This window comes from Girardinichthys multiradiatus, chromosome 15, assembly GCF_021462225.1.
Source record: "Girardinichthys multiradiatus isolate DD_20200921_A chromosome 15, DD_fGirMul_XY1, whole genome shotgun sequence".
In the NCBI taxonomy this organism is placed as follows: domain Eukaryota; kingdom Metazoa; phylum Chordata; class Actinopteri; order Cyprinodontiformes; family Goodeidae; genus Girardinichthys; species Girardinichthys multiradiatus.
This window is the reverse complement of record NC_061808.1, coordinates 38791885-38817769: the sequence shown is the minus strand read 5'-3', so window position 1 is coordinate 38817769 and position 25885 is coordinate 38791885. Positions and strand designations below refer to the sequence as shown.

Here is a 25885-nt window from a genome sequence, read left to right as displayed (position 1 = left end):
GAATGAGTTTTTGGTCCCGCGAACACAAAACGAGCACCGTTTGCGTCGATATTGAAAAAGCTGCTTCGCAAGCCTGAAAGAATGAGTTTTTGGTCCCGCGAACACAAAACGAGCACCGTTTGCGTCGATATTGAAAAAGCTGCTTCGCAAGCCTGAAAGAATGAGTTTTTGGTCCGCGAACACAAAACGAGCACCGTTTGCGTCGATATTGAAAAAGCTGCTTCGCAAGCCTGAAAGAATGAGTTTTTGGTCCCGCGAACACAAAACGAGCACCGTTTGCGTCGATATTGAAAAAGCTGCTTCGCAAGCCTGAAAGAATGAGTTTTTGGTACCACGAACACAAAACGAACACCGTTTGCGTCGATATTGAAAAAGCTGTTTCGCAAGCCTGAAAGAATGAGTTTTTGGTCCCGCGAACACAAAACGAGCACCGTTTGCATCGATATTGAAAAAGCTGCTTCGCAAGCCTGAAAGAATGAGTTTTTGGTCTGTAGAACACAAAACGAGCACCGTTTGCATCGATATTGAAAAAGCTGCTTCGCAAGCCTGAAAGAATGAGTTTTTGGTCCCGCGAACACAAAACGAGCACCGTTTGCAGTCGATATTGAAAAAGCTGCTTCGCAAGCCTGAAAGAATGAGTTTTTGGTACCACGAACACAAAACGAGCACCGTTTGCGTCGATATTGAAAAAGCTGCTTCGCAAGCCTGAAAGAATGAGTTTTTGGTCCCGCGAACACAAAACGAGCACCGTTTGCAGTCGATATTGAAAAAGCTGCTTCGCAAGCCTGAAAGAATGAGTTTTTGGTCCGCGAACACAAAACGAACACCGTTTGCGTCGATATTGAAAAAGCTGCTTCGCAAGCCTGAAAGAATGAGTTTTTGGTCCCGCGAACACAAAACGAGCACCGTTTGCGTCGATATTGAAAAAGCTGTTTCGCAAGCCTGAAAGAATGAGTTTTTGGTGTGTAGAACACAAAACGAGCACCGTTTGCGTCGATATTGAAAAAGCTGCTTCGCAAGCCTGAAAGAATGAGTTTTTGGTCCCGCGAACACAAAACGAACACCGTTTGCGTCGATATTGAAAAAGCTGCTTCGCAAGCCTGAAAGAATGAGTTTTTGGTACCACGAACACAAAACGAACACCGTTTGCGTCGATATTGAAAAAGCTGCTTCGCAAGCCTGAAAGAATGAGTTTTTGGTCCCGCGAACACAAAACGAGCACCGTTTGCGTCGATATTGAAAAAGCTGCTTCGCAAGCCTGAAAGAATGAGTTTTTGGTCCCGCGAACACAAAACGAGCACCGTTTGCGTCGATATTGAAAAAGCTGCTTCGCAAGCCTGAAAGAATGAGTTTTTGGTCCGTAGAACACAAAACGAGCACCGTTTGCAGTCGATATTGAAAAAGCTGCTTCGCAAGCCTGAAAGAATGAGTTTTTGGTCCCGCGAACACAAAACGAGCACCGTTTGCGTCGATATTGAAAAAGCTGTTTCGCAAGCCTGAAAGAATGAGTTTTTGGTCCCGCGAACACAAAACGAGCACCGTTTGCATCGATATTGAAAAAGCTGCTTCGCAAGCCTGAAAGAATGAGTTTTTGGTCCCGCGAACACAAACGAACACCGTTTGCGTCGATATTGAAAAAGCTGCTTCGCAAGCCTGAAAGAATGAGTTTTTGGTCCGTAGAACACAAAACGAGCACCGTTTGCGTCGATATTGAAAAAGCTGCTTCGCAAGCCTGAAAGAATGAGTTTTTGGTCCCGCGAACACAAAACGAGCACCGTTTGCGTCGATATTGAAAAAGCTGCTTCGCAAGCCTGAAAGAATGAGTTTTTGGTCCCGCGAACACAAAACGAGCACCGTTTGCGTCGATATTGAAAAAGCTGTTTCGCAAGCCTGAAAGAATGAGTTTTTGGTCCGCGAACACAAAACGAGCACCGTTTGCATCGATATTGAAAAAGCTGCTTCGCAAGCCTGAAAGAATGAGTTTTTGGTCCCGCGAACACAAAACGAGCACCGTTTGCGTCGATATTGAAAAAGCTGCTTCGCAAGCCTGAAAGAATGAGTTTTTGGTCCGTAGAACACAAAACGAGCACCGTTTGCGTCGATATTGAAAAAGCTGCTTCGCAAGCCTGAAAGAATGAGTTTTTGGTCTGTAGAACACAAAACGAACACCGTTTGCGTCGATATTGAAAAAGCTGCTTCGCAAGCCTGAAAGAATGAGTTTTTGGTACCACGAACACAAAAAAACACCGTTTGCGTCGATATTGAAAAAGCTGCTTCGCAAGCCTGAAAGAATGAGTTTTTGGTCTGTAGAACACAAAACGAACACCGTTTGCGTCGATATTGAAAAAGCTGCTTCGCAAGCCTGAAAGAATGAGTTTTTGGTCCCACGAACACAAAACGAACACCGTTTGCGTCGATATTGAAAAAGCTGTTTCGCAAGCCTGAAAGAATGAGTTTTTGGTCTGTAGAACACAAAACGAGCACCGTTTGCGTCGATATTGAAAAAGCTGCTTCGCAAGCCTGAAAGAATGAGTTTTTGGTGTCTAGAACACAAAACGAGCACCGTTTGCATCGATATTGAAAAAGCTGCTTCGCAAGCCTGAAAGAATGAGTTTTTGGTCCCGCGAACACAAAACGAGCACCGTTTGCGTCGATATTGAAAAAGCTGCTTCGCAAGCCTGAAAGAATGAGTTTTTGGTCCGCGAACACAAAACGAGCACCGTTTTCAGTCGATATTGAAAAAGCTGCTTCGCAAGCCTGAAAGAATGAGTTTTTGGTGTGTAGAACACAAAACGAGCACCGTTTGCATCGATATTGAAAAAGCTGCTTCGCAAGCCTGAAAGAATGAGTTTTTGGTCCTGCGAACACAAAACGAACACCGTTTGCGTCGATATTGAAAAAGCTGCTTCGCAAGCCTGAAAGAATGAGTTTTTGGTACCACGAACACAAAACGAACACCGTTTGCGTCGATATTGAAAAAGCTGTTTCGCAAGCCTGAAAGAATGAGTTTTTGGTCCCGCGAACACAAAACGAGCACCGTTTGCGTCGATATTGAAAAAGCTGCTTCGCAAGCCTGAAAGAATGAGTTTTTGGTCCTGCGAACACAAAACGAGCACCGTTTGCGTCGATATTGAAAAAGCTGCTTCGCAAGCCTGAAAGAATGAGTTTTTGGTACCACGAACACAAAACGAACACCGTTTGCGTCGATATTGAAAAAGCTGCTTCGCAAGCCTGAAAGAATGAGTTTTTGGTCACGCGAACACAAAACGAGCACCGTTTGCGTCGATATTGAAAAAGCTGCTTCGCAAGCCTGAAAGAATGAGTTTTTGGTCCCGCGAACACAAAACGAGCACCGTTTGCGTCGATATTGAAAAAGCTGTTTCGCAAGCCTGAAAGAATGAGTTTTTGGTGTGTAGAACACAAAACGAGCACCGTTTGCGTCGATATTGAAAAAGCTGCTTCGCAAGCCTGAAAGAATGAGTTTTTGGTCCCGCGAACACAAAACGAGCACCGTTTGCGTCGATATTGAAAAAGCTGCTTTCGCAAGCCTGAAAGAATGAGTTTTTGGTCCCGCGAACACAAAACGAGCACCGTTTGCGTCGATATTGAAAAAGCTGCTTCGCAAGCCTGAAAGAATGAGTTTTTGGTCCCGAGAACACAAAACGAGCACCGTTTGCGTCGATATTGAAAAAGCTGCTTCGCAAGCCTGAAAGAATGAGTTTTTGGTCCCGCGAACACAAAACGAACACCGTTTGCGTCGATATTGAAAAAGCTGTTTCGCAAGCCTGAAAGAATGAGTTTTTGGTCCCGCGAACACAAAACGAGCACCGTTTGCATCGATATTGAAAAAGCTGCTTCGCAAGCCTGAAAGAATGAGTTTTTGGTCCCGCGAACACAAAACGAGCACCGTTTGCGTCGATATTGAAAAAGCTGCTTCGCAAGCCTGAAAGAATGAGTTTTTGGTCCGCGAACACAAAACGAGCACCGTTTGCGTCGATATTGAAAAAGCTGCTTCGCAAGCCTGAAAGAATGAGTTTTTGGTCCCGCGAACACAAAACGAGCACCGTTTGCGTCGATATTGAAAAAGCTGTTTCGCAAGCCTGAAAGAATGAGTTTTTGGTCCCGCGAACACAAAACGAGCACCGTTTGCGTCGATATTGAAAAAGCTGCTTCGCAAGCCTGAAAGAATGAGTTTTTGGTCCGCGAACACAAAACGAGCACCGTTTGCGTCGATATTGAAAAAGCTGCTTCGCAAGCCTGAAAGAATGAGTTTTTGGTCCCGCGAACACAAAACGAGCACCGTTTGCGTCGATATTGAAAAAGCTGCTTCGCAAGCCTGAAAGAATGAGTTTTTGGTCCCGCGAACACAAAACGAGCACCGTTTGCGTCGATATTGAAAAAGCTGCTTCGCAAGCCTGAAAGAATGAGTTTTTGGTACCGCGAACACAAAACGAACACCGTTTGCGTCGATATTGAAAAAGCTGCTTCGCAAGCCTGAAAGAATGAGTTTTTGGTCCCGCGAACACAAAACGAGCACCGTTTGCGTCGATATTGAAAAAGCTGCTTCGCAAGCCTGAAAGAATGAGTTTTTGGTCCCGCGAACACAAAACGAACACCGTTTGCGTCGATATTGAAAAAGCTGCTTCGCAAGCCTGAAAGAATGAGTTTTTGGTCCCGCGAACACAAAACGAGCACCGTTTGCGTCGATATTGAAAAAGCTGCTTCGCAAGCCTGAAAGAATGAGTTTTTGGTCCCGCGAACACAAAACGAGCACCGTTTGCAGCGATATTGAAAAAGCTGCTTCGCAAGCCTGAAAGAATGAGTTTTTGGTCCCGCGAACACAAAACGAGCACCGTTTGCATCGATATTGAAAAAGCTGCTTCGCAAGCCTGAAAGAATGAGTTTTTGGTCTGTAGAACACAAAACGAACACCGTTTGCGTCGATATTGAAAAAGCTGCTTCGCAAGCCTGAAAGAATGAGTTTTTGGTCTGTAGAACACAAAACGAGCACCGTTTGCATCAATATTGAAAAAGCTGCTTCGCAAGCCTGAAAGAATGAGTTTTTGGTCCTACGAACACAAAACGAGCACCGTTTGCATCGATATTGAAAAAGCTGCTTTCGCAAGCCTGAAAGAATGAGTTTTTGGTCCAGCGAACACAAAACGAGCACCGTTTGCGTCGATATTGAAAAAGCTGTTTCGCAAGCCTGAAAGAATGAGTTTTTGGTCCCACGAACACAAAACGAGCACCGTTTGCATCGATATTGAAAAAGCTGTTTCGCAAGCCTGAAAGAATGAGTTTTTGGTCTGTAGAACACAAAACGAGCACCGTTTGCATCGATATTGAAAAAGCTGCTTCGCAAGCCTGAAAGAATGAGTTTTTGGTCCCGCGAACACAAAACGAGCACCGTTTGCGTCGATATTGAAAAAGCTGCTTCGCAAGCCTGAAAGAATGAGTTTTTGGTCCCGCGAACACAAAACGAGCACCGTTTGCGTCGATATTGAAAAAGCTGCTTCGCAAGCCTGAAAGAATGAGTTTTTGGTCCCGCGAACACAAAACGAACACCGTTTGCGTCGATATTGAAAAAGCTGCTTCGCAAGCCTGAAAGAATGAGTTTTTGGTACCACGAACACAAAACGAGCACCGTTTGCGTCGATATTGAAAAAGCTGCTTCGCAAGCCTGAAAGAATGAGTTTTTGGTCTGTAGAACACAAAACGAGCACCGTTTGCATCGATATTGAAAAAGCTGCTTCGCAAGCCTGAAAGAATGAGTTTTTGGTCCCACGAACACAAAACGAACACCGTTTGCGTCGATATTGAAAAAGTTGTTTCGCAAGCCTGAAAGAATGAGTTTTTGGTCCCGCGAACACAAAACGAGCACCGTTTGCGTCGATATTGAAAAAGCTGCTTCGCAAGCCTGAAAGAATGAGTTTTTGGTCCCGCGAACACAAAACGAGCACCGTTTGCGTCGATATTGAAAAAGCTGCTTCGCAAGCCTGAAAGAATGAGTTTTTGGTCCCGCGAACACAAAACGAGCACCGTTTGCGTCGATATTGAAAAAGCTGCTTCGCAAGCCTGAAAGAATGAGTTTTTGGTCCGTAGAACACAAAACGAGCACCGTTTGCGTCGATATTGAAAAAGCTGCTTCGCAAGCCTGAAAGAATGAGTTTTTGGTCCCGCGAACACAAAACGAGCACCGTTTGCGTCGATATTGAAAAAGCTGCTTCGCAAGCCTGAAAGAATGAGTTTTTGGTCCCGCGAACACAAAACGAACACCGTTTGCGTCGATATTGAAAAAGCTGCTTCGCAAGCCTGAAAGAATGAGTTTTTGGTCCCGCGAACACAAAACGAGCACCGTTTGCGTCGATATTGAAAAAGCTGCTTCGCAAGCCTGAAAGAATGAGTTTTTGGTCCCACGAACACAAAACGAACACCGTTTGCGTCGATATTGAAAAAGCTGCTTCGCAAGCCTGAAAGAATGAGTTTTTGGTCTGTAGAACACAAAACGAGCACCGTTTGCATCGATATTGAAAAAGCCGCTATCGCAAGCCTGAAAGAATGAGTTTTTGGTCCCGTAGAACACAAAACGAGCACCGTTTGCATCGATATTGAAAAAGCTGCTTCGCAAGCCTGAAAGAATGAGTTTTTGGTCAGTAGAACACAAAACGAGCACCGTTTGCAGTCGATATTGAAAAAGCTGCTTCGCAAGCCTGAAAGAATGAGTTTTTGGTCCGCGAACACAAAACGAGCACCGTTTGCGTCGATATTGAAAAAGCTGCTTCGCAAGCCTGAAAGAATGAGTTTTTGGTCCCGCGAACACAAAACGAGCACCGTTTGCATCGATATTGAAAAAGCTGCTTCGCAAGCCTGAAAGAATGAGTTTTTGGTCTGTAGAACACAAAACGAGCACCGTTTGTGTCGATATTGAAAAAGCTGCTTCGCAAGCCTGAAAGAATGAGTTTTTGGTCCCGCGAACACAAAACGAGCACCGTTTGCGTCGATATTGAAAAAGCTGCTTCGCAAGCCTGAAAGAATGAGTTTTTGGTCCCGCGAACACAAAACGAGCACCGTTTGCGTCGATATTGAAAAAGCTGTTTCGCAAGCCTGAAAGAATGAGTTTTTGGTCTGTAGAACACAAAACGAGCACCGTTTGCGTCGATATTGAAAAAGCTGCTTCGCAAGCCTGAAAGAATGAGTTTTTGGTACCACGAACACAAAACGAACACCGTTTGCGTCGATATTGAAAAAGCTGCTTCGCAAGCCTGAAAGAATGAGTTTTTGGTCCCGCGAACACAAAACGAGCACCGTTTGCATCGATATTGAAAAAGCTGCTTCGCAAGCCTGAAAGAATGAGTTTTTGGTCCACGAACACAAAACGAGCACCGTTTGCGTCGATATTGAAAAAGCTGCTTCGCAAGCCTGAAAGAATGAGTTTTTGGTCCCGCGAACACAAAACGAACACCGTTTGCGTCGATATTGAAAAAGCTGCTTCGCAAGCCTGAAAGAATGAGTTTTTGGTCCCTAGAACACAAAACGAACACCGTTTGCGTCGATATTGAAAAAGCTGCTTCGCAAGCCTGAAAGAATGAGTTTTTGGTCCCGCGAACACAAAACGAACACCGTTTGCGTCGATATTGAAAAAGCTGTTTCGCAAGCCTGAAAGAATGAGTTTTTGGTCCCGCGAACACAAAACGAGCACCGTTTGCGTCGATATTGAAAAAGCTGCTTCGCAAGCCTGAAAGAATGAGTTTTTGGTCCCGCGAACACAAAACGAGCACCGTTTGCGTCGATATTGAAAAAGCTGTTTCGCAAGCCTGAAAGAATGAGTTTTTGGTCTGTAGAACACAAAACGAGCACCGTTTGCGTCGATATTGAAAAAGCTGCTTCGCAATCCTGAAAGAATGAGTTTTTGGTCCAGCGAACACAAAACGAACACCGTTTGCGTCGATATTGAAAAAGCTGCTTCGCAAGCCTGAAAGAATGAGTTTTTGGTCTGTAGAACACAAAACGAGCACCGTTTGCGTCGATATTGAAAAAGCTGCTTCGCAAGCCTGAAAGAATGAGTTTTTGGTCCGTAGAACACAAAACGAGCACCGTTTGCGTCGATATTGAAAAAGCTGCTTCGCAAGCCTGAAAGAATGAGTTTTTGGTCCCGCGAACACAAAACGAGCACCGTTTGCGTCGATATTGAAAAAGCTGCTTCGCAAGCCTGAAAGAATGAGTTTTTGGTCCCGCGAACACAAAACGAGCACCGTTTGCGTCGATATTGAAAAAGCTGCTTCGCAAGCCTGAAAGAATGAGTTTTTGGTCCGTAGAACACAAAACGAACACCGTTTGCGTCGATATTGAAAAAGCTGTTTCGCAAGCCTGAAAGAATGAGTTTTTGGTCTGTAGAACACAAAACGAGCACCGTTTGCGTCGATATTGAAAAAGCTGCTTCGCAAGCCTGAAAGAATGAGTTTTTGGTCCCGCGAACACAAAACAAGCACCGTTTGCGTCGATATTGAAAAAGCTGCTTCGCAAGCCTGAAAGAATGAGTTTTTGGTCCCGCGAACACAAAACGAGCACCGTTTGCGTCGATATTGAAAAAGCTGCTTCGCAAGCCTGAAAGAATGAGTTTTTGGTCCCGCGAACACAAAACGAGCACCGTTTGCATCGATATTGAAAAAGCTGCTTCGCAAGCCTGAAAGAATGAGTTTTTGGTCCCGCGAACACAAAACGAGCACCGTTTGCGTCGATATTGAAAAAGCTGCTTCGCAAGCCTGAAAGAATGAGTTTTTGGTCCCGCGAACACAAAACGAGCACCGTTTGCGTCGATATTGAAAAAGCTGCTTCGCAAGCCTGAAAGAATGAGTTTTTGGTGTGTAGAACACAAAACGAGCACCGTTTGCGTCGATATTGAAAAAGCTGCTTCGCAAGCCTGAAAGAATGAGTTTTTGGTCCCGCGAACACAAAACGAACACCGTTTGCATCGATATTGAAAAAGCTGTTTCGCAAGCCTGAAAGAATGAGTTTTTGGTCTGTCGAACACAAAACGAGCACCGTTTGCGTCGATATTGAAAAAGCTGCTTCGCAAGCCTGAAAGAATGAGTTTTTGGTCCCGCGAACACAAAACGAGCACCGTTTGCGTCGATATTGAAAAAGCTGCTTCGCAAGCCTGAAAGAATGAGTTTTTGGTCCGCGAACACAAAACGAAGCACCGTTTGCGTCGATATTGAAAAAGCTGCTTCGCAAGCCTGAAAGAATGAGTTTTTGGTCCCGCGAACACAAAACGAGCACCGTTTGCGTCGATATTGAAAAAGCTGTTTCGCAAGCCTGAAAGAATGAGTTTTTGGTCCCGAGAACACAAAACGAGCACCGTTTGCATCGATATTGAAAAAGCTGCTTCGCAAGCCTGAAAGAATGAGTTTTTGGTCCCGCGAACACAAAACGAGCACCGTTTGCGTCGATATTGAAAAAGCTGCTTCGCAAGCCTGAAAGAATGAGTTTTTGGTCCGTAGAACACAAAACGAGCACCGTTTGCGTCGATATTGAAAAAGCTGCTTCGCAAGCCTGAAAGAATGAGTTTTTGGTCCCGCGAACACAAAACGAGCACCGTTTGCGTCGATATTGAAAAAGCTGCTTCGCAAGCCTGAAAGAATGAGTTTTTGGTCCCGAGAACACAAAACGAGCACCGTTTGCATCGATATTGAAAAAGCTGCTTCGCAAGCCTGAAAGAATGAGTTTTTGGTCCAGCGAACACAAAACGAGCACCGTTTGCGTCGATATTGAAAAAGCTGTTTCGCAAGCCTGAAAGAATGAGTTTTTGGTCTGTAGAACACAAAACGAGCACCGTTTGCATCGATATTGAAAAAGCTGCTTCGCAAGCCTGAAAGAATGAGTTTTTGGTCCCGCGAACACAAAACGAGCACCGTTTGCGTCGATATTGAAAAAGCTGTTTCGCAAGCCTGAAAGAATGAGTTTTTGGTCTGTAGAACACAAAACGAGCACCGTTTGCATCGATATTGAAAAAGCTGCTTCGCAAGCCTGAAAGAATGAGTTTTTGGTCCCGCGAACACAAAACGAGCACCGTTTGCGTCGATATTGAAAAAGCTGCTTTCGCAAGCCTGAAAGAATGAGTTTTTGGTCCCGCGAACACAAACGAGCACCGTTTGCGTCGATATTGAAAAAGCTGCTTCGCAAGCCTGAAAGAATGAGTTTTTGGTCCCGCGAACACAAAACGAGCACCGTTTGCGTCGATATTGAAAAAGCTGCTTCGCAAGCCTGAAAGAATGAGTTTTTGGTCCCGCGAACACAAAACGAACACCGTTTGCGTCGATATTGAAAAAGCTGCTTCGCAAGCCTGAAAGAATGAGTTTTTGGTCCCGCGAACACAAAACGAACACCGTTTGCGTCGATATTGAAAAAGCTGCTTCGCAAGCCTGAAAGAATGAGTTTTTGTCCCGCGAACACAAAACGAGCACCGTGTGCATCGATATTGAAAAAGCTGCTTCGCAAGCCTGAAAGAATGAGTTTTTGGTCCCGCGAACACAAAACGAGCACCGTTTGCATCGATATTGAAAAAGCTGTTTCGCAAGCCTGAAAGAATGAGTTTTTGGTCTGTAGAACACAAAACGAGCACCGTTTGCATCGATATTGAAAAAGCTGCTTCGCAAGCCTGAAAGAATGAGTTTTTGGTCCCACGAACACAAAACGAACACCGTTTGCGTCGATATTGAAAAAGCTGCTTCGCAAGCCTGAAAGAATGAGTTTTTGGTACCACGAACACAAAACGAGCACCGTTTGCGTCGATATTGAAAAAGCTGTTTCGCAAGCCTGAAAGAATGAGTTTTTGGTCTGTAGAACACAAAACGAGCACCGTTTGCATCGATATTGAAAAAGCTGCTTCGCAAGCCTGAAAGAATGAGTTTTTGGTCCCGCGAACACAAAACGAGCACCGTTTGCGTCGATATTGAAAAAGCTGCTTCGCAAGCCTGAAAGAATGAGTTTTTGGTGTGTAGAACACAAAACGAGCACCGTTTGCATCGATATTGAAAAAGCTGCTTCGCAAGCCTGAAAGAATGAGTTTTTGGTCCCGCGAACACAAAACGAGCACCGTTTGCGTCGATATTGAAAAAGCTGCTTCGCAAGCCTGAAAGAATGAGTTTTTGGTACCACGAACACAAAACGAGCACCGTTTGCGTCGATATTGAAAAAGCTGCTTCGCAAGCCTGAAAGAATGAGTTTTTGGTACCACGAACACAAAACGAGCACCGTTTGCGTCGATATTGAAAAAGCTGCTTCGCAAGCCTGAAAGAATGAGTTTTTGGTGTGTAGAACACAAAACGAGCACCGTTTGCGTCGATATTGAAAAAGCTGCTTCGCAAGCCTGAAAGAATGAGTTTTTGGTCCGCGAACACAAAACGAGCACCGTTTGCGTCGATATTGAAAAAGCTGCTTCGCAAGCCTGAAAGAATGAGTTTTTGGTCCCGCGAACACAAAACGAACACCGTTTGCGTCGATATTGAAAAAGCTGCTTCGCAAGCCTGAAAGAATGAGTTTTTGGTCCCGCGAACACAAAACGAGCACCGTTTGCGTCGATATTGAAAAAGCTGCTTCGCAAGCCTGAAAGAATGAGTTTTTGGTCTGTAGAACACAAAACGAGCACCGTTTGCATCGATATTGAAAAAGCTGCTTCGCAAGCCTGAAAGAATGAGTTTTTGGTCCCGCGAACACAAAACGAGCACCGTTTGCGTCGATATTGAAAAAGCTGCTTCGCAAGCCTGAAAGAATGAGTTTTTGGTCCGTAGAACACAAAACGAGCACCGTTTGCATCGATATTGAAAAAGCTGCTTCGCAAGCCTGAAAGAATGAGTTTTTGGTCCGTAGAACACAAAACGAGCACCGTTTGCATCGATATTGAAAAAGCTGCTTCGCAAGCCTGAAAGAATGAGTTTTTGGTCCGTAGAACACAAAACGAGCACCGTTTGCATCGATATTGAAAAAGCTGTTTCGCAAGCCTGAAAGAATGAGTTTTTGGTCTGTAGAACACAAAACGAGCACCGTTTGCGTCGATATTGAAAAAGCTGCTTCGCAAGCCTGAAAGAATGAGTTTTTGGTCCCGCGAACACAAAACGAGCACCGTTTGCGTCGATATTGAAAAAGCTGCTTCGCAAGCCTGAAAGAATGAGTTTTTGGTCCCACGAACACAAAACGAACACCGTTTGCGTCGATATTGAAAAAGCTGTTTCGCAAGCCTGAAAGAATGAGTTTTTGGTCCCGCGAACACAAAACGAGCACCGTTTGCGTCGATATTGAAAAAGCTGCTTCGCAAGCCTGAAAGAATGAGTTTTTGGTCCCGCGAACACAAAACGAGCACCGTTTGCGTCGATATTGAAAAAGCTGCTTCGCAAGCCTGAAAGAATGAGTTTTTGGTCCCGCGAACACAAAACGAACACCGTTTGCGTCGATATTGAAAAAGCTGCTTCGCAAGCCTGAAAGAATGAGTTTTTGGTCCCGCGAACACAAAACGAGCACAGTTTGCGTCGATATTGAAAAAGCTGTTTCGCAAGCCTGAAAGAATGAGTTTTTGGTGTGTAGAACACAAAACGAGCACCGTTTGCATCGATATTGAAAAAGCTGCTTCGCAAGCCTGAAAGAATGAGTTTTTGGTCCCGCGAACACAAAACGAACACCGTTTGCATCGATATTGAAAAAGCTGCTTCGCAAGCCTGAAAGAATGAGTTTTTGGTCCGTAGAACACAAAACGAGCACCGTTTGCATCGATATTGAAAAAGCTGCTTCGCAAGCCTGAAAGAATGAGTTTTTGGTCCCGCGAACACAAAACGAGCACCGTTTGCATCGATATTGAAAAAGCTGCTTCGCAAGCCTGAAAGAATGAGTTTTTGGTCCCGCGAACACAAAACGAGCACCGTTTGCGTCGATATTGAAAAAGCTGCTTCGCAAGCCTGAAAGAATGAGTTTTTGGTCTGTAGAACACAAAACGAGCACCGTTTGCATCGATATTGAAAAAGCTGTTTCGCAAGCCTGAAAGAATGAGTTTTTGGTGTGTAGAACACAAAACGAGCACCGTTTGCATCGATATTGAAAAAGCTGTTTCGCAAGCCTGAAAGAATGAGTTTTTGGTCCGTAGAACACAAAACGAGCACCGTTTGCATCGATATTGAAAAAGCTGCTTCGCAAGCCTGAAAGAATGAGTTTTTGGTGTGTAGAACACAAAACGAGCACCGTTTGCATCGATATTGAAAAAGCTGCTTCGCAAGCCTGAAAGAATGAGTTTTTGGTCCTGAGAACACAAAACGAGCACCGTTTGCAGTCGATATTGAAAAAGCTGCTTCGCAAGCCTGAAAGAATGAGTTTTTGGTCCCAGCGAACACAAAACGAGCACCGTTTGCGTCGATATTGAAAAAGCTGCTTCGCAAGCCTGAAAGAATGAGTTTTTGGTCCTGTAGAACACAAAACGAGCACCGTTTGAAGTCGATATTGAAAAAGCTGCTTCGCAAGCCTGAAAGAATGAGTTTTTGGTCCCGCGAACACAAAACGAGCACCGTTTGCGTCGATATTGAAAAAGCTGTTTCGCAAGCCTGAAAGAATGAGTTTTTGGTGTGTAGAACACAAAACGAGCACCGTTTGCGTCGATATTGAAAAAGCTGCTTCGCAAGCCTGAAAGAATGAGTTTTTGGTCACTCGAACACAAAACGAGCACCGTTTGCATCGATATTGAAAAAGCTGCTTCGCAAGCCTGAAAGAATGAGTTTTTGGTCCGCGAACACAAAACGAGCACCGTTTGCGTCGATATTGAAAAAGCTGTTTCGCAAGCCTGAAAGAATGAGTTTTTGGTCTGTAGAACACAAAACGAGCACCGTTTGCATCGATATTGAAAAAGCTGCTTCGCAAGCCTGAAAGAATGAGTTTTTGGTCTGTAGAACACAAAACGAGCACCGTTTGCATCGATATTGAAAAAGCTGCTTCGCAAGCCTGAAAGAATGAGTTTTTGGTCCCGCGAACACAAAACGAGCACCGTTTGCGTCGATATTGAAAAAGCTGCTTCGCAAGCCTGAAAGAATGAGTTTTTGGTCCCGCGAACACAAAACGAGCACCGTTTGCGTCGATATTGAAAAAGCTGCTTCGCAAGCCTGAAAGAATGAGTTTTTGGTCCGTAGAACACAAAACGAGCACCGTTTGCGTCGATATTGAAAAAGCTGTTTCGCAAGCCTGAAAGAATGAGTTTTTGGTCTGTAGAACACAAAACGAGCACCGTTTGCATCGATATTGAAAAAGCTGCTTCGCAAGCCTGAAAGAATGAGTTTTTGGTCCGCGAACACAAAACGAACACCGTTTGCGTCGATATTGAAAAAGCTGCTTCGCAAGCCTGAAAGAATGAGTTTTTGGTCCGCGAACACAAAACGAACACCGTTTGCGTCGATATTGAAAAAGCTGCTTCGCAAGCCTGAAAGAATGAGTTTTTGGTCCGCGAACACAAAACGAGCACCGTTTGCGTCGATATTGAAAAAGCTGTTTCGCAAGCCTGAAAGAATGAGTTTTTGGTCCTGTAGAACACAAAACGAGCACCGTTTGCATCGATATTGAAAAAGCTGCTTCGCAAGCCTGAAAGAATGAGTTTTTGGTCCCGCGAACACAAAACGAGCACCGTTTGCGTCGATATTGAAAAAGCTGTTTCGCAAGCCTGAAAGAATGAGTTTTTGGTCTGTAGAACACAAAACGAGCACCGTTTGCATCGATATTGAAAAAGCTGCTTCGCAAGCCTGAAAGAATGAGTTTTTGGTCCCGCGAACACAAAACGAACACCGTTTGCGTCGATATTGAAAAAGCTGCTTCGCAAGCCTGAAAGAATGAGTTTTTGGTCTGTAGAACACAAAACGAGCACCGTTTGCGTCGATATTGAAAAAGCTGCTTCGCAAGCCTGAAAGAATGAGTTTTGGTCCGACGAACACAAAACGAGCACCGTTTGCGTCGATATTGAAAAAGCTGCTTCGCAAGCCTGAAAGAATGAGTTTTTGGTCCCGCGAACACAAAACGAGCACCGTTTGCGTCGATATTGAAAAAGCTGCTTCGCAAGCCTGAAAGAATGAGTTTTTGGTCCCGCGAACACAAAACGAGCACCGTTTGCGTCGATATTGAAAAAGCTGCTTCGCAAGCCTGAAAGAATGAGTTTTTGGTCCCGCGAACACAAAACGAGCACCGTTTGCGTCGATATTGAAAAAGCTGCTTCGCAAGCCTGAAAGAATGAGTTTTTGGTCCTGCGAACACAAAACGAAGCACCGTTTGCGTCGATATTGAAAAAGCTGTTTCGCAAGCCTGAAAGAATGAGTTTTTGGTCCCGCGAACACAAAACGAGCACCGTTTGCGTCGATATTGAAAAAGCTGCTTCGCAAGCCTGAAAGAATGAGTTTTTGGTCCTGTAGAACACAAAACGAGCACCGTTTGCATCGATATTGAAAAAGTTGTTTCGCAAGCCTGAAAGAATGAGTTTTTGGTCTGTAGAACACAAAACGAGCACCGTTTGCATCGATATTGAAAAAGCTGCTTCGCAAGCCTGAAAGAATGAGTTTTTGGTCCCGCGAACACAAAACGAGCACCGTTTGCGTCGATATTGAAAAAGCTGCTTCGCAAGCCTGAAAGAATGAGTTTTTGGTCCCGCGAACACAAAACGAACACCGTTTGCGTCGATATTGAAAAAGCTGCTTCGCAAGCCTGAAAGAATGAGTTTTTGGTCCCGCGAACACAAAACGAGCACCGTTTGCGTCGATATTGAAAAAGCTGCTTCGCAAGCCTGAAAGAATGAGTTTTTGGTCAGTAGAACACAAAACGAGCACCGTTTGCGTCGATATTGAAAAAGCTGCTTCGCAAGCCTGAAAGAATGAGTTTTTGGTCCCTCGAACACAAAACGATCACCGTTTGCGTCGATATTGAAAAAGCTGCTTCGCAAGCCTGAAAGAATGAGTTTTTGGTCCCGCGAACACAAAACGAGCACCGTTTGCGTCGATATTGAAAAAGCTGCTTCGCAAGCCTGAAAGAATGAGTTTTTGGTCTGTAGAACACAAAACGAGCACCGTTTGCGTCGATATTGAAAAAGCTGCTTCGCAAGCCTGAAAGAATGAGTTTTTGGTCCGCGAACACAAAACGAAGCACCGTTTGCGTCGATATTGAAAAAGCTGCTTCGCAAGCCTGAAAGAATGAGTTTTTGGTCCTACGAACACAAAACGAACACCGTTTGCGTCGATATTGAAAAAGCTGCTTTCGCAAGCCTGAAAGAATGAGTTTTTGGTCCCGCGAACACAAAACGAGCACCGTTTGCGTCGATATTGAAAAAGCTGCTTCGCAAGCCTGAAAGAATGAGTTTTTGGTCCCGCGAACACAAAACGAGCACCGTTTGCGTCGATATTGAAAAAGCTGCTTCGCAAGCCTGAAAGAATGAGTTTTTGGTCCCGCGAACACAAAACGAGCACCGTTTGCGTCGATATTGAAAAAGCTGCTTCGCAAGCCTGAAAGAATGAGTTTTTGGTCCCGCGAACACAAAACGAGCACCGTTTGCGTCGATATTGAAAAAGCTGCTTTCGCAAGCCTGAAAGAATGAGTTTTTGGTCTGTAGAACACAAAACGAGCACCGTTTGCATCGATATTGAAAAAGCTGCTTCGCAAGCCTGAAAGAATGAGTTTTTGGTCCCGCGAACACAAAACGAGCACCGTTTGCATCGATATTGAAAAAGCTGCTTCGCAAGCCTGAAAGAATGAGTTTTTGGTACCACGAACACAAAACGAGCACCGTTTGCGTCGATATTGAAAAAGCTGCTTCGCAAGCCTGAAAGAATGAGTTTTTGGTCCCGCGAACACAAAACGAGCACCGTTTGCGTCGATATTGAAAAAGCTGCTTCGCAAGCCTGAAAGAATGAGTTTTTGGTCCCGCGAACACAAAACGAGCACCGTTTGCATCGATATTGAAAAAGCTGCTTCGCAAGCCTGAAAGAATGAGTTTTTGGTCTGTAGAACACAAAACGAGCACCGTTTGCATCGATATTGAAAAAGCTGCTTCGCAAGCCTGAAAGAATGAGTTTTTGGTCCCGCGAACACAAAACGAGCACCGTTTGCGTCGATATTGAAAAAGCTGCTTCGCAAGCCTGAAAGAATGAGTTTTTGGTCCCGCGAACACAAAACGAGCACCGTTTGCGTCGATATTGAAAAAGCTGCTTCGCAAGCCTGAAAGAATGAGTTTTTGGTCTGTAGAACACAAAACGAGCACCGTTTGCGTCGATATTGAAAAAGCTGCTTCGCAAGCCTGAAAGAATGAGTTTTTGGTCCCGTAGAACACAAAACGAGCACCGTTTGCGTCGATATTGAAAAAGCTGCTTCGCAAGCCTGAAAGAATGAGTTTTTGGTCCCGCGAACACAAAACGAGCACCGTTTGCGTCGATATTGAAAAAGTTGTTTCGCAAGCCTGAAAGAATGAGTTTCTGCTCCTTACAACACAAAATGAGCACCGTTTGCGTCGATATTGAAAAAGCTGTTTCGCAAGCCTGAAAGAATGAGTTTTTGGTCCCGCGAACACAAAACGAGCACCGTTTGCATCGATATTGAAAAAGCTGCTTCGCAAGCCTGAAAGAATGAGTTTTTGGTCCCGCGAACACAAAACGAACACCGTTTGCGTCGATATTGAAAAAGCTGCTTCGCAAGCCTGAAAGAATGAGTTTTTGGTACCACGAACACAAAACGAACACCGTTTGCGTCGATATTGAAAAAGCTGCTTCGCAAGCCTGAAAGAATGAGTTTTTGGTCCCGCGAACACAAAACGAGCACCGTTTGCGTCGATATTGAAAAAGCTGCTTCGCAAGCCTGAAAGAATGAGTTTTTGGTCCCGCGAACACAAAACGAGCACCGTTTGCGTCGATATTGAAAAAGCTGCTTCGCAAGCCTGAAAGAATGAGTTTTTGGTCCCGCGAACACAAAACGAGCACCGTTTGCGTCGATATTGAAAAAGCTGCTTCGCAAGCCTGAAAGAATGAGTTTTTGGTCTGTAGAACACAAAACGAGCACCGTTTGCGTCGATATTGAAAAAGCTGCTTCGCAAGCCTGAAAGAATGAGTTTTTGGTCCCTCGAACACAAAACGAGCACCGTTTGCGTCGATATTGAAAAAGCTGCTTCGCAAGCCTGAAAGAATGAGTTTTTGGTCCCGCGAACACAAAACGAACACCGTTTGCGTCGATATTGAAAAAGCTGTTCGCAAGCCTGAAAGAATGAGTTTTTGGTCCCGCGAACACAAAACGAGCACCGTTTGCGTCGATATTGAAAAAGCTGCTTCGCAAGCCTGAAAGAATGAGTTTTTGGTGTGTAGAACACAAAACGAGCACCGTTTGCGTCGATATTGAAAAAGCTGCTTCGCAAGCCTGAAAGAATGAGTTTTTGGTCCCGCGAACACAAAACGAACACCGTTTGCGTCGATATTGAAAAAGCTGCTTCGCAAGCCTGAAAGAATGAGTTTTTGGTCCCGCGAACACAAAACGAGCACCGTTTGCGTCGATATTGAAAAAGCTGTTTCGCAAGCCTGAAAGAATGAGTTTTTGGTCCCGCGAACACAAAACGAGCACCGTTTGCGTCGATATTGAAAAAGCTGCTTCGCAAGCCTGAAAGAATGAGTTTTTGGTCCCGCGAACACAAAACGAGCACCGTTTGCGTCGATATTGAAAAAGCTGCTTCGCAAGCCTGAAAGAATGAGTTTTTGGTACCAGCGAACACAAAACGAGCACCGTTTGCGTCGATATTGAAAAAGCTGCTTCGCAAGCCTGAAAGAATGAGTTTTTGGTCCCGCGAACACAAAACGAGCACCGTTTGCGTCGATATTGAAAAAGCTGCTTCGCAAGCCTGAAAGAATGAGTTTTTGGTCCCGCGAACACAAAACGAGCACCGTTTGCGTCGATATTGAAAAAGCTGCTTCGCAAGCCTGAAAGAATGAGTTTTTGGTCCGCGAACACAAAACGAGCACCGTTTGCGTCGATATTGAAAAAGCTGTTTCGCAAGCCTGAAAGAATGAGTTTTTGGTCCCGCGAACACAAAACGAACACCGTTTGCGTCGATATTGAAAAAGCTGAATAATTTACTCAATGATAAAAGAGCAACTTGAGTAAAACATACTTGCATTTACTTTTTTTACTGTATTTTTTTTTACATTTAAGAGAGTATGCCATAAAATTTTAATAAAATAAGCAGTAAGCAGTTGCTTATTAAGTTTAATATCATTTAAAAATTTGTATCTGGACTGCAAGAGGCTTAATTAGGTTACAAAGACTAAAATAAAGACTCATTTGATTTGGATAAGACAATATTAAATAGTTACTCAAAAATAACAATAATAATAGATAAATAAATACATTTTAAACAACACTACCTAATTAACATTGAATTTTTGGGAACAATACAAACAATTTTCCTAAGGGAATGAAAATGAGCAATCTACCAACAGTGATTATCGGGTGTAAGAACCCAGATTATACTTCAAAGATCCTAAAGATTTCTAAAAAATGGGAGAAAAGCACACGTGGATTGCCTTCACCATGGCCTGAAAATGGAAGCTTTGACCTGTCACTATGTGAACAAATGGATACTCGAATTCTGGATTATAAGGCAAAGGACAAAAGTAAATAAAGAGTGGCAAAAAGAGAACATTAGTGGAACATTTTAAAGTTATTCAAAGAGGAAGGTCAGAAATAGAGACAGAACTTGAAACAGCACTTGACAGAGTGGAAAAACCACATGATGGACCTAAAAGCAATAATCTGAAGCCAGCAGGACAGTGGCAGATGCTGTTCTTTCAAGGAGTGGAAGCTCAATTTCAAGATCGCTGATTCGCTCATTCACTCATTTCACTGTCAATCAAAAAGGGATTCAGCCTAAGACAAATCATCCAATTATCATGCAGAAGCTGAGCGTCCGGGCCAGCTGAGGCCACCCCACTGCCCCATAGACCCCTAGAGATGCTGAGTGTCCGATGGGCGGGACAAAGCCCAGCATTTATCCAATGACTCGTCTCGTTTCGCTGCAGCCGAGGCTGCCCCATAGACCTCCAGAGATGCTGAGCGTCCGATGAGCGGGAAAAGCCCAGCATTTTTGCTATTGAACTCACTGTTTAAAGCACTGTGAAGCTGGGGGAATGAGTGAGAGGAAAGCCGCGTTATTAACAGTGATAAGAAGCTGATTCTGAACAAACGTGGAGCGCATTGTAGCGCATATTTAGTCAATGACTAATGATGATTACAGAGGAGACGAAACAGAACAGGGAGAAGCTCAAATGTTTCCAGGTGACTCCAGGTAGGACAAGAATAATTGATTGTTATGTGGAACACACTGGAAGACCAGGAGATGATTCGTACTGGATCAACTTGGATCATACAGGGCTTGATTTAAGACGTGAAATAGATAGAACCATCATTCAAGAAATAGAACAACAACTGGACAATCACCATTCTAACCTAAATGAACCAGAAGGATTAGCTGGAGAACAAGCTGAGGCTGCAGATGTGGTAGTGCGACTGCTGGAGGGCCAGAAACAAACAGAGAACAAAATGACAGGCAGTACAATTTGCGCCTAATGTTCATCCATCTGATAGATACACAGAGGGAAGACAGATGCCAATTCTGGACAAAGGAAACACAACCCAATATGTTCCTTGGGCCTCTGTGTACCTGGTCTGATTGGTCATGCGGTTGCCAGATGTACATGAAGGTGCAAATAAGTGGATTACAAAATTTGAAGAAGAAACAGTAGGGAAACTGCTGGCAATGGGAGACATTAAAGCAGTTTGGGCACAGTGTCTTGGGACTCCAACCATGGGGAACATTTTGAAACGAAACTATGGTTGGATGCTTCATCATCGAGCAGATGGAATTGAATTCAATGCATTTCAAAATGTGCTCTGGTAAAGTACTGCTAACAGAATACCCAGCAAGGGTAGACCCCACAGCTCTGAAAGGGGATCCACGTGGTGGCAACGAGAACCCAGCAACATACATCTCTACACAATTGGAAAGATGGAAACAGGATGCGGAACAGGACATTGACAAGAGTCCTCTACTCACAACCTTATTTCAGGACTATTTCAATTATCCATGTGCTTGGGAACTTGGAGCCATGCTGGCCGAAAATCCAGTGGGACTGCCTATGTCAAACGAGACTCTGATAAGATGGACATTGTGGAAGTTCAGGCATAACAAAAAGTTGATGTAATTTATCTGTAACAAAGTCATATAAGCAGTTTCTGTGAAAACATAAAGCATATTATTTGTGAAGTTCAATATTATGTGTTTTCATGTTTGAGTAGGGGTCGAACTGCCATTTCTGTTAAACACTGTCACGATGTGGTTTTGGATCGGACCAAAGTGCAGACAAGAGCTCTGCAGGATCATCTTTGTAATTCAAAGATTTATTTACAATGTCAAAAACTTAGCAAAAACACTGCAGGAAACAAACCAGAGCCTAGATACAAAGCTTACAGAAAATCACTGCAGGTTTCCCAAGGCAAGGCGTGTCAAAAGATTCCCAAGGTAAGGTAATGCAAAAAACAAAGCATAATCATGGACGAGAACGAGGTGTGACGAACACAAGGAACCAGCAACGAACATAGACACAAAACCAACTAATATACTGAGGGATAACAAAGGGCAGGTAATCAGAGAAAACAGGGAACAGGTGTGACAAGGAGGCAGGGAAGCAGAAGGAACAGGTGAAACAAATACATAGGCTGAGGATGGGCAAAGTAACTAATAAACAATAAACAGAAACACAGACCAAGCAAACCTATAGACAAAGATAAATAATCAAATGGGGAATAAAAAAACTAGAATAATTATGACTAAAGTAAACAGAGAAACTAGAGGGAACATAGGAACAATAATAACAACCTGAGAACAAACAAAGAACCCATAAAGAAAACCTGAATACAAAAGTAAACAAACCTAACCACACTGACTGAATTAACTGGAAAGGAAACAGAAAATAAACTAGTAATCAAGAAGAGTGCAAAAGGAACAAATATACTAAAGATACTAAAGAGAAATAAAACTAGAAAATCCAGGGAAGACCAAGAACTATAATAATTTCAATAATAATAATAATAATAATAATAATAATAATAAACCATACCAAGTAATAAGAAAACAACCATAAAATAACTTAATGAGGGAGGAGAACAACAAAACACCAGGAGGCAGTAGAGGGAGCAAAACAAACTAATAAACTTAATAGAAACATCTAGACAAAATAAACCATCACAAGAAACCATAAAACAAAGTCCAAAATGTCACTCCGTGACAAAAGTTTTCTCCCGGTTATGTTATATTAGGTAGGTAAGCATTTTGTATTTCTTTTTGAGGTTCTTTTTGGTTAGGTAAGGTGTCTTCATAAAGGATAGGCCTTGGTTGTTTGTTATTTTGGCCTGTGTTCACCCTGAATCTATGATAATCCTTTTAACCTTATGTGAACATGTTAGGAATGTTTTGAGAAGAGTCATTAGTATTGTGAGGGGATATATGTGGAAGATGATGTTAATTTGGGAAAAAAGGACTATAAGGACATGGTTTTGCAAGATACTGGTCAGTGTTTTCTGTTTGTCCAGAAAAACATCGGGAAGCTGCCATTTAAAGAGACTCTGGCAGTTCGGGGACCCCTCTTACATTGTGCGTGGACTCAGAGACATATGGACAGCGCTTGGGGACCCTGAATCAGGACTAATGTGATAGCAGAACAATAAAGTTGCAAAAGACTGACCTAGGAGATCTGGAATTGCTCGGAGTACGGAGTCCACATGATGACGCAACAAAGGACTTAATGGATGTGTTGCCATGTTATTCTATGTCATTCTGTTACAACTTGAGCAATGGAGGACCCCAGCATGCAGACAAGCAGGCAGTATGACGGTAAGTGAAAAAGATTTAATAACAAAAAACTCACTCAAAAGAAGAGGCAGGAACCAAAACAATAAATGGGCAGGCAAGACAGGCAAAAACAGACATGGGCAGGCTGGCAAGACAGGCTTGGCATAACGAACAGGACACAGGTAACATGAACTGAAATGTTTCCGTGATGAACAGGTGTGTATATATGAAGTGTGAACCAGGTGGAGCAAGGAGACAGATTAGCTTGGAGCAGATGAACCGAATAAAGATAATTGACAGACAGAACAAAACGTGGCTGGAGCAAAAGCAGACTCTTGAATACAAACTAACAGAAACTAGAAAAACGTGAAACTAAAGCATAAACAGTTCCAAAAACCAAACTTGACAAAACATGAACTAGAAGACAAAAACTAAAGCATGACCAGGAAAATAATAAACAGAAGCATGATTCAAAAACTATAAGAAACATATAAGAAAAAACCAGAAACCAAACAACCCCAAATCATAACAGAACCCCAACCCCCCACCCCACCCCTCAAGGGCGGATACCAGACACCCCAAGAGTCCAAATAACCATGAGGTCACCCGTGCGGGCACAGAGTTCAGGCGGGCGACCAGGAGGTCGTCCTGTGCGGGCACAGATTTCAGATGTGTGACCAGGAGGTCGTCCCGTGCGGGCATAAAGTTCAGGAGGAGTCCAGGACTCGCTACTCAGAGGCCTGATCAGCCGGTGACGGCGGCGAAGACCTGGAGACCGGCAGAGAGGTAGAGACCTGGGCGGCCGTCGGCAACATCGGGAACCTGCAGGTTGATCAGGAGGCCGGCCGAGCAGAGTAGAGGACCCTCTGTCAGGAGGTTGGCCATGTAGAGGAACCTCAGAGGAACCTCGGAGCTTAGAGTCAGGCGTGGAGTCTGGCGCCCTATAGTCAGGCGTGGAGTCTGGCACACCATAGTCAGGCGTGGAGTCTGGTGCCTTAGGCAAAACGTCAATCTGGCCTGGAACACAGTCGGGTCAGCTCGGGAGCACAGTCAGTCTGGCCTGGAACACAGTCAGTCTGGCCTGGAACACAGTCACTCGGCCCTGGAGCTATGGTCAGAGGTGGTTCACCCATGGACCCCTCTGGCATAGGAAACAGAGGCGGTCCATCCTCGAACCCCTCTCGAACTTTGATGGGAGACGGTTGGTCCTCGAACCCCTTACTGAACTCTGGAGGCTTGGAGCCAGTCTTGGAGCCAGGTGGTACCCTCCTAGGGAACCTAGGAAACCTAGGAGGTGCTCAGGACCAGGACGTGGAGGCAGCCTGCCCACGGGCTCCTCCAGAACATGGCCTGGCGAACCCTCAGAGGCTGAAGCACAGCCTGGCAAATCCTCAGATGCTGAAGCAGAGCCTGGCGAACCTTCAGAGGCTGAAGCAGAGCCTGGCAAACCCTCAGAGGCTGAAGCAGAGCCTGGTGAACCCTCAGAGGCTGAAGCAGAGCCTGGCGAACCCTAAGAGGCCAGAACATGGACATGCTGCATCTTGAACCCCTCAGAGACAGGATCCGGCGGCGCCTCTTCCTTGAACCCCTCGTCTCTGGGTTCAGAGGCCAGAACGAGGACAAGCTGCTCCTTGAACACCTCAGAGACAGGATCCGGCGGCGCTTCCTCCTCGAACCCCTCGTCTCTGGGTTCAGAAGCCAGAATAAGGACCAGTTCCTCACTGAACCCCTGGAAGGCCTGCAGACTAGGAGCAGAGGCGTCACCCGGACCCTCAGTGACGTGAGCAGGAGGTGAGGCGTCGCCCAGACCCTCAGTGATGTGAGCAGGAGCTGAGGCATAGCCCGGACCCTCAGTGACATGAGCAGGAACTGAGACGTCGACCGGACCCTCAGTGACGACCCTCAGTGACATGAGCAGGAGCTGAGGCGTCGCAGAGACCCTCAGTGGCGTGAGTAGAGGCTGAGGCGTCGCAGAGACCCTCAGTGGCGTTAGCAGAGGCTGAGGCTGAGGCGAGACCCTCAGTAGCGTGAGCAGGAGCTGAGGCGTCGCCAAGACCCTCAGTGGCGTGAGCAGGAGCTGAGCTGCGGCCGGACCCTCAGTGACGTGAGCAGGGGCTGAGGCGTCGGCAAGCCTGGGAGACAGTGCTGTGGCAGACGAAGATGCGGGATTACTCGCTGCAACCCTCCCTATGAAATTGCCCTTTAAATTTAATCACTGTTTTCTAGGTGTTGAAACAGCAGTACATGCTGTTTAAGTACCCCACACAAAATGGCCGCCATGTAGTTGCCTCCTATTAAGATGGACAAAGGGTTAGGGGCCGGATCAGGTTTAGGCCATTGAAAAAATGAAAATGAATGGAAGTCAATATAAAGTCCTCAAAAAGATAGTAATCCATGGATTTGTGTGTGTGTGTGTGTGTGTGTGTGTGTGTGTTCCTGTCTTGGCATCACAGTGAGAACCATTTTCCCAATTTCACCATCAAATTGAGAACCGTTTGTACCAAAGTGAGGACATTTTGCTGGTCCTCACGACCTATTTTGCTAACGGTTAGGTTTAGGACTATGGTATGAATTGACATTAGGTTAAGGTTAGGGTTAGGCATGCACTGGTAATGGTTAGGTTTAGGGTTATTGTCAGGGATAGAGCATAGAAAGGGTTGAAAATGACTGAAAATCAATGGAAGTCAATGGGAGTCAACACATGGTCCTCACTACATATAGCAAAACAAGAGTGTGTGTGTGCGTGCGTGCGTGCATGCATGCGTGTGTGTTTGTGTGTGTGTGTGTGTGTGTGTGTGTGTGTCTGAGTGTGAGACACGGAGAGAATAGAGGTGGAAAGAAAGACAGAATCACAGACAGACATAGAAGACACACAGAGCTATGAGTAGAACAGTGAGGAATGAATCAGCCAATCAGCAGTGTCAATGTAACTTGACACCTGCAGCATTTCTAATGCAGCACCTCACTATCGTCTCCCCGTGGCCTGAGCTTTTAACATGGAGG

At 44.8% G+C, this 25885-nt stretch overlaps 1 protein-coding gene across 1 annotated transcript in view; it reads right to left on the bottom strand.

The window, feature by feature from the left end:
• Positions 1-24794, bottom strand: part of LOC124881856 (leucine-rich repeat extensin-like protein 5) — a 54540-nt gene extending 29746 nt beyond the window's left edge. The window contains exons 1-3 of the mRNA XM_047387676.1: positions 24610-24794; positions 24012-24151; positions 23489-23899 (exon numbers count right to left, since the gene is read on the bottom strand). Coding sequence (XP_047243632.1) covers positions 23489-23899; positions 24012-24151; positions 24610-24794 — 736 coding nt within the window. The remainder of the gene's footprint in view (positions 1-23488; positions 23900-24011; positions 24152-24609) is intronic.
• Positions 24795-25885: the final 1091 nt, after the last annotated feature.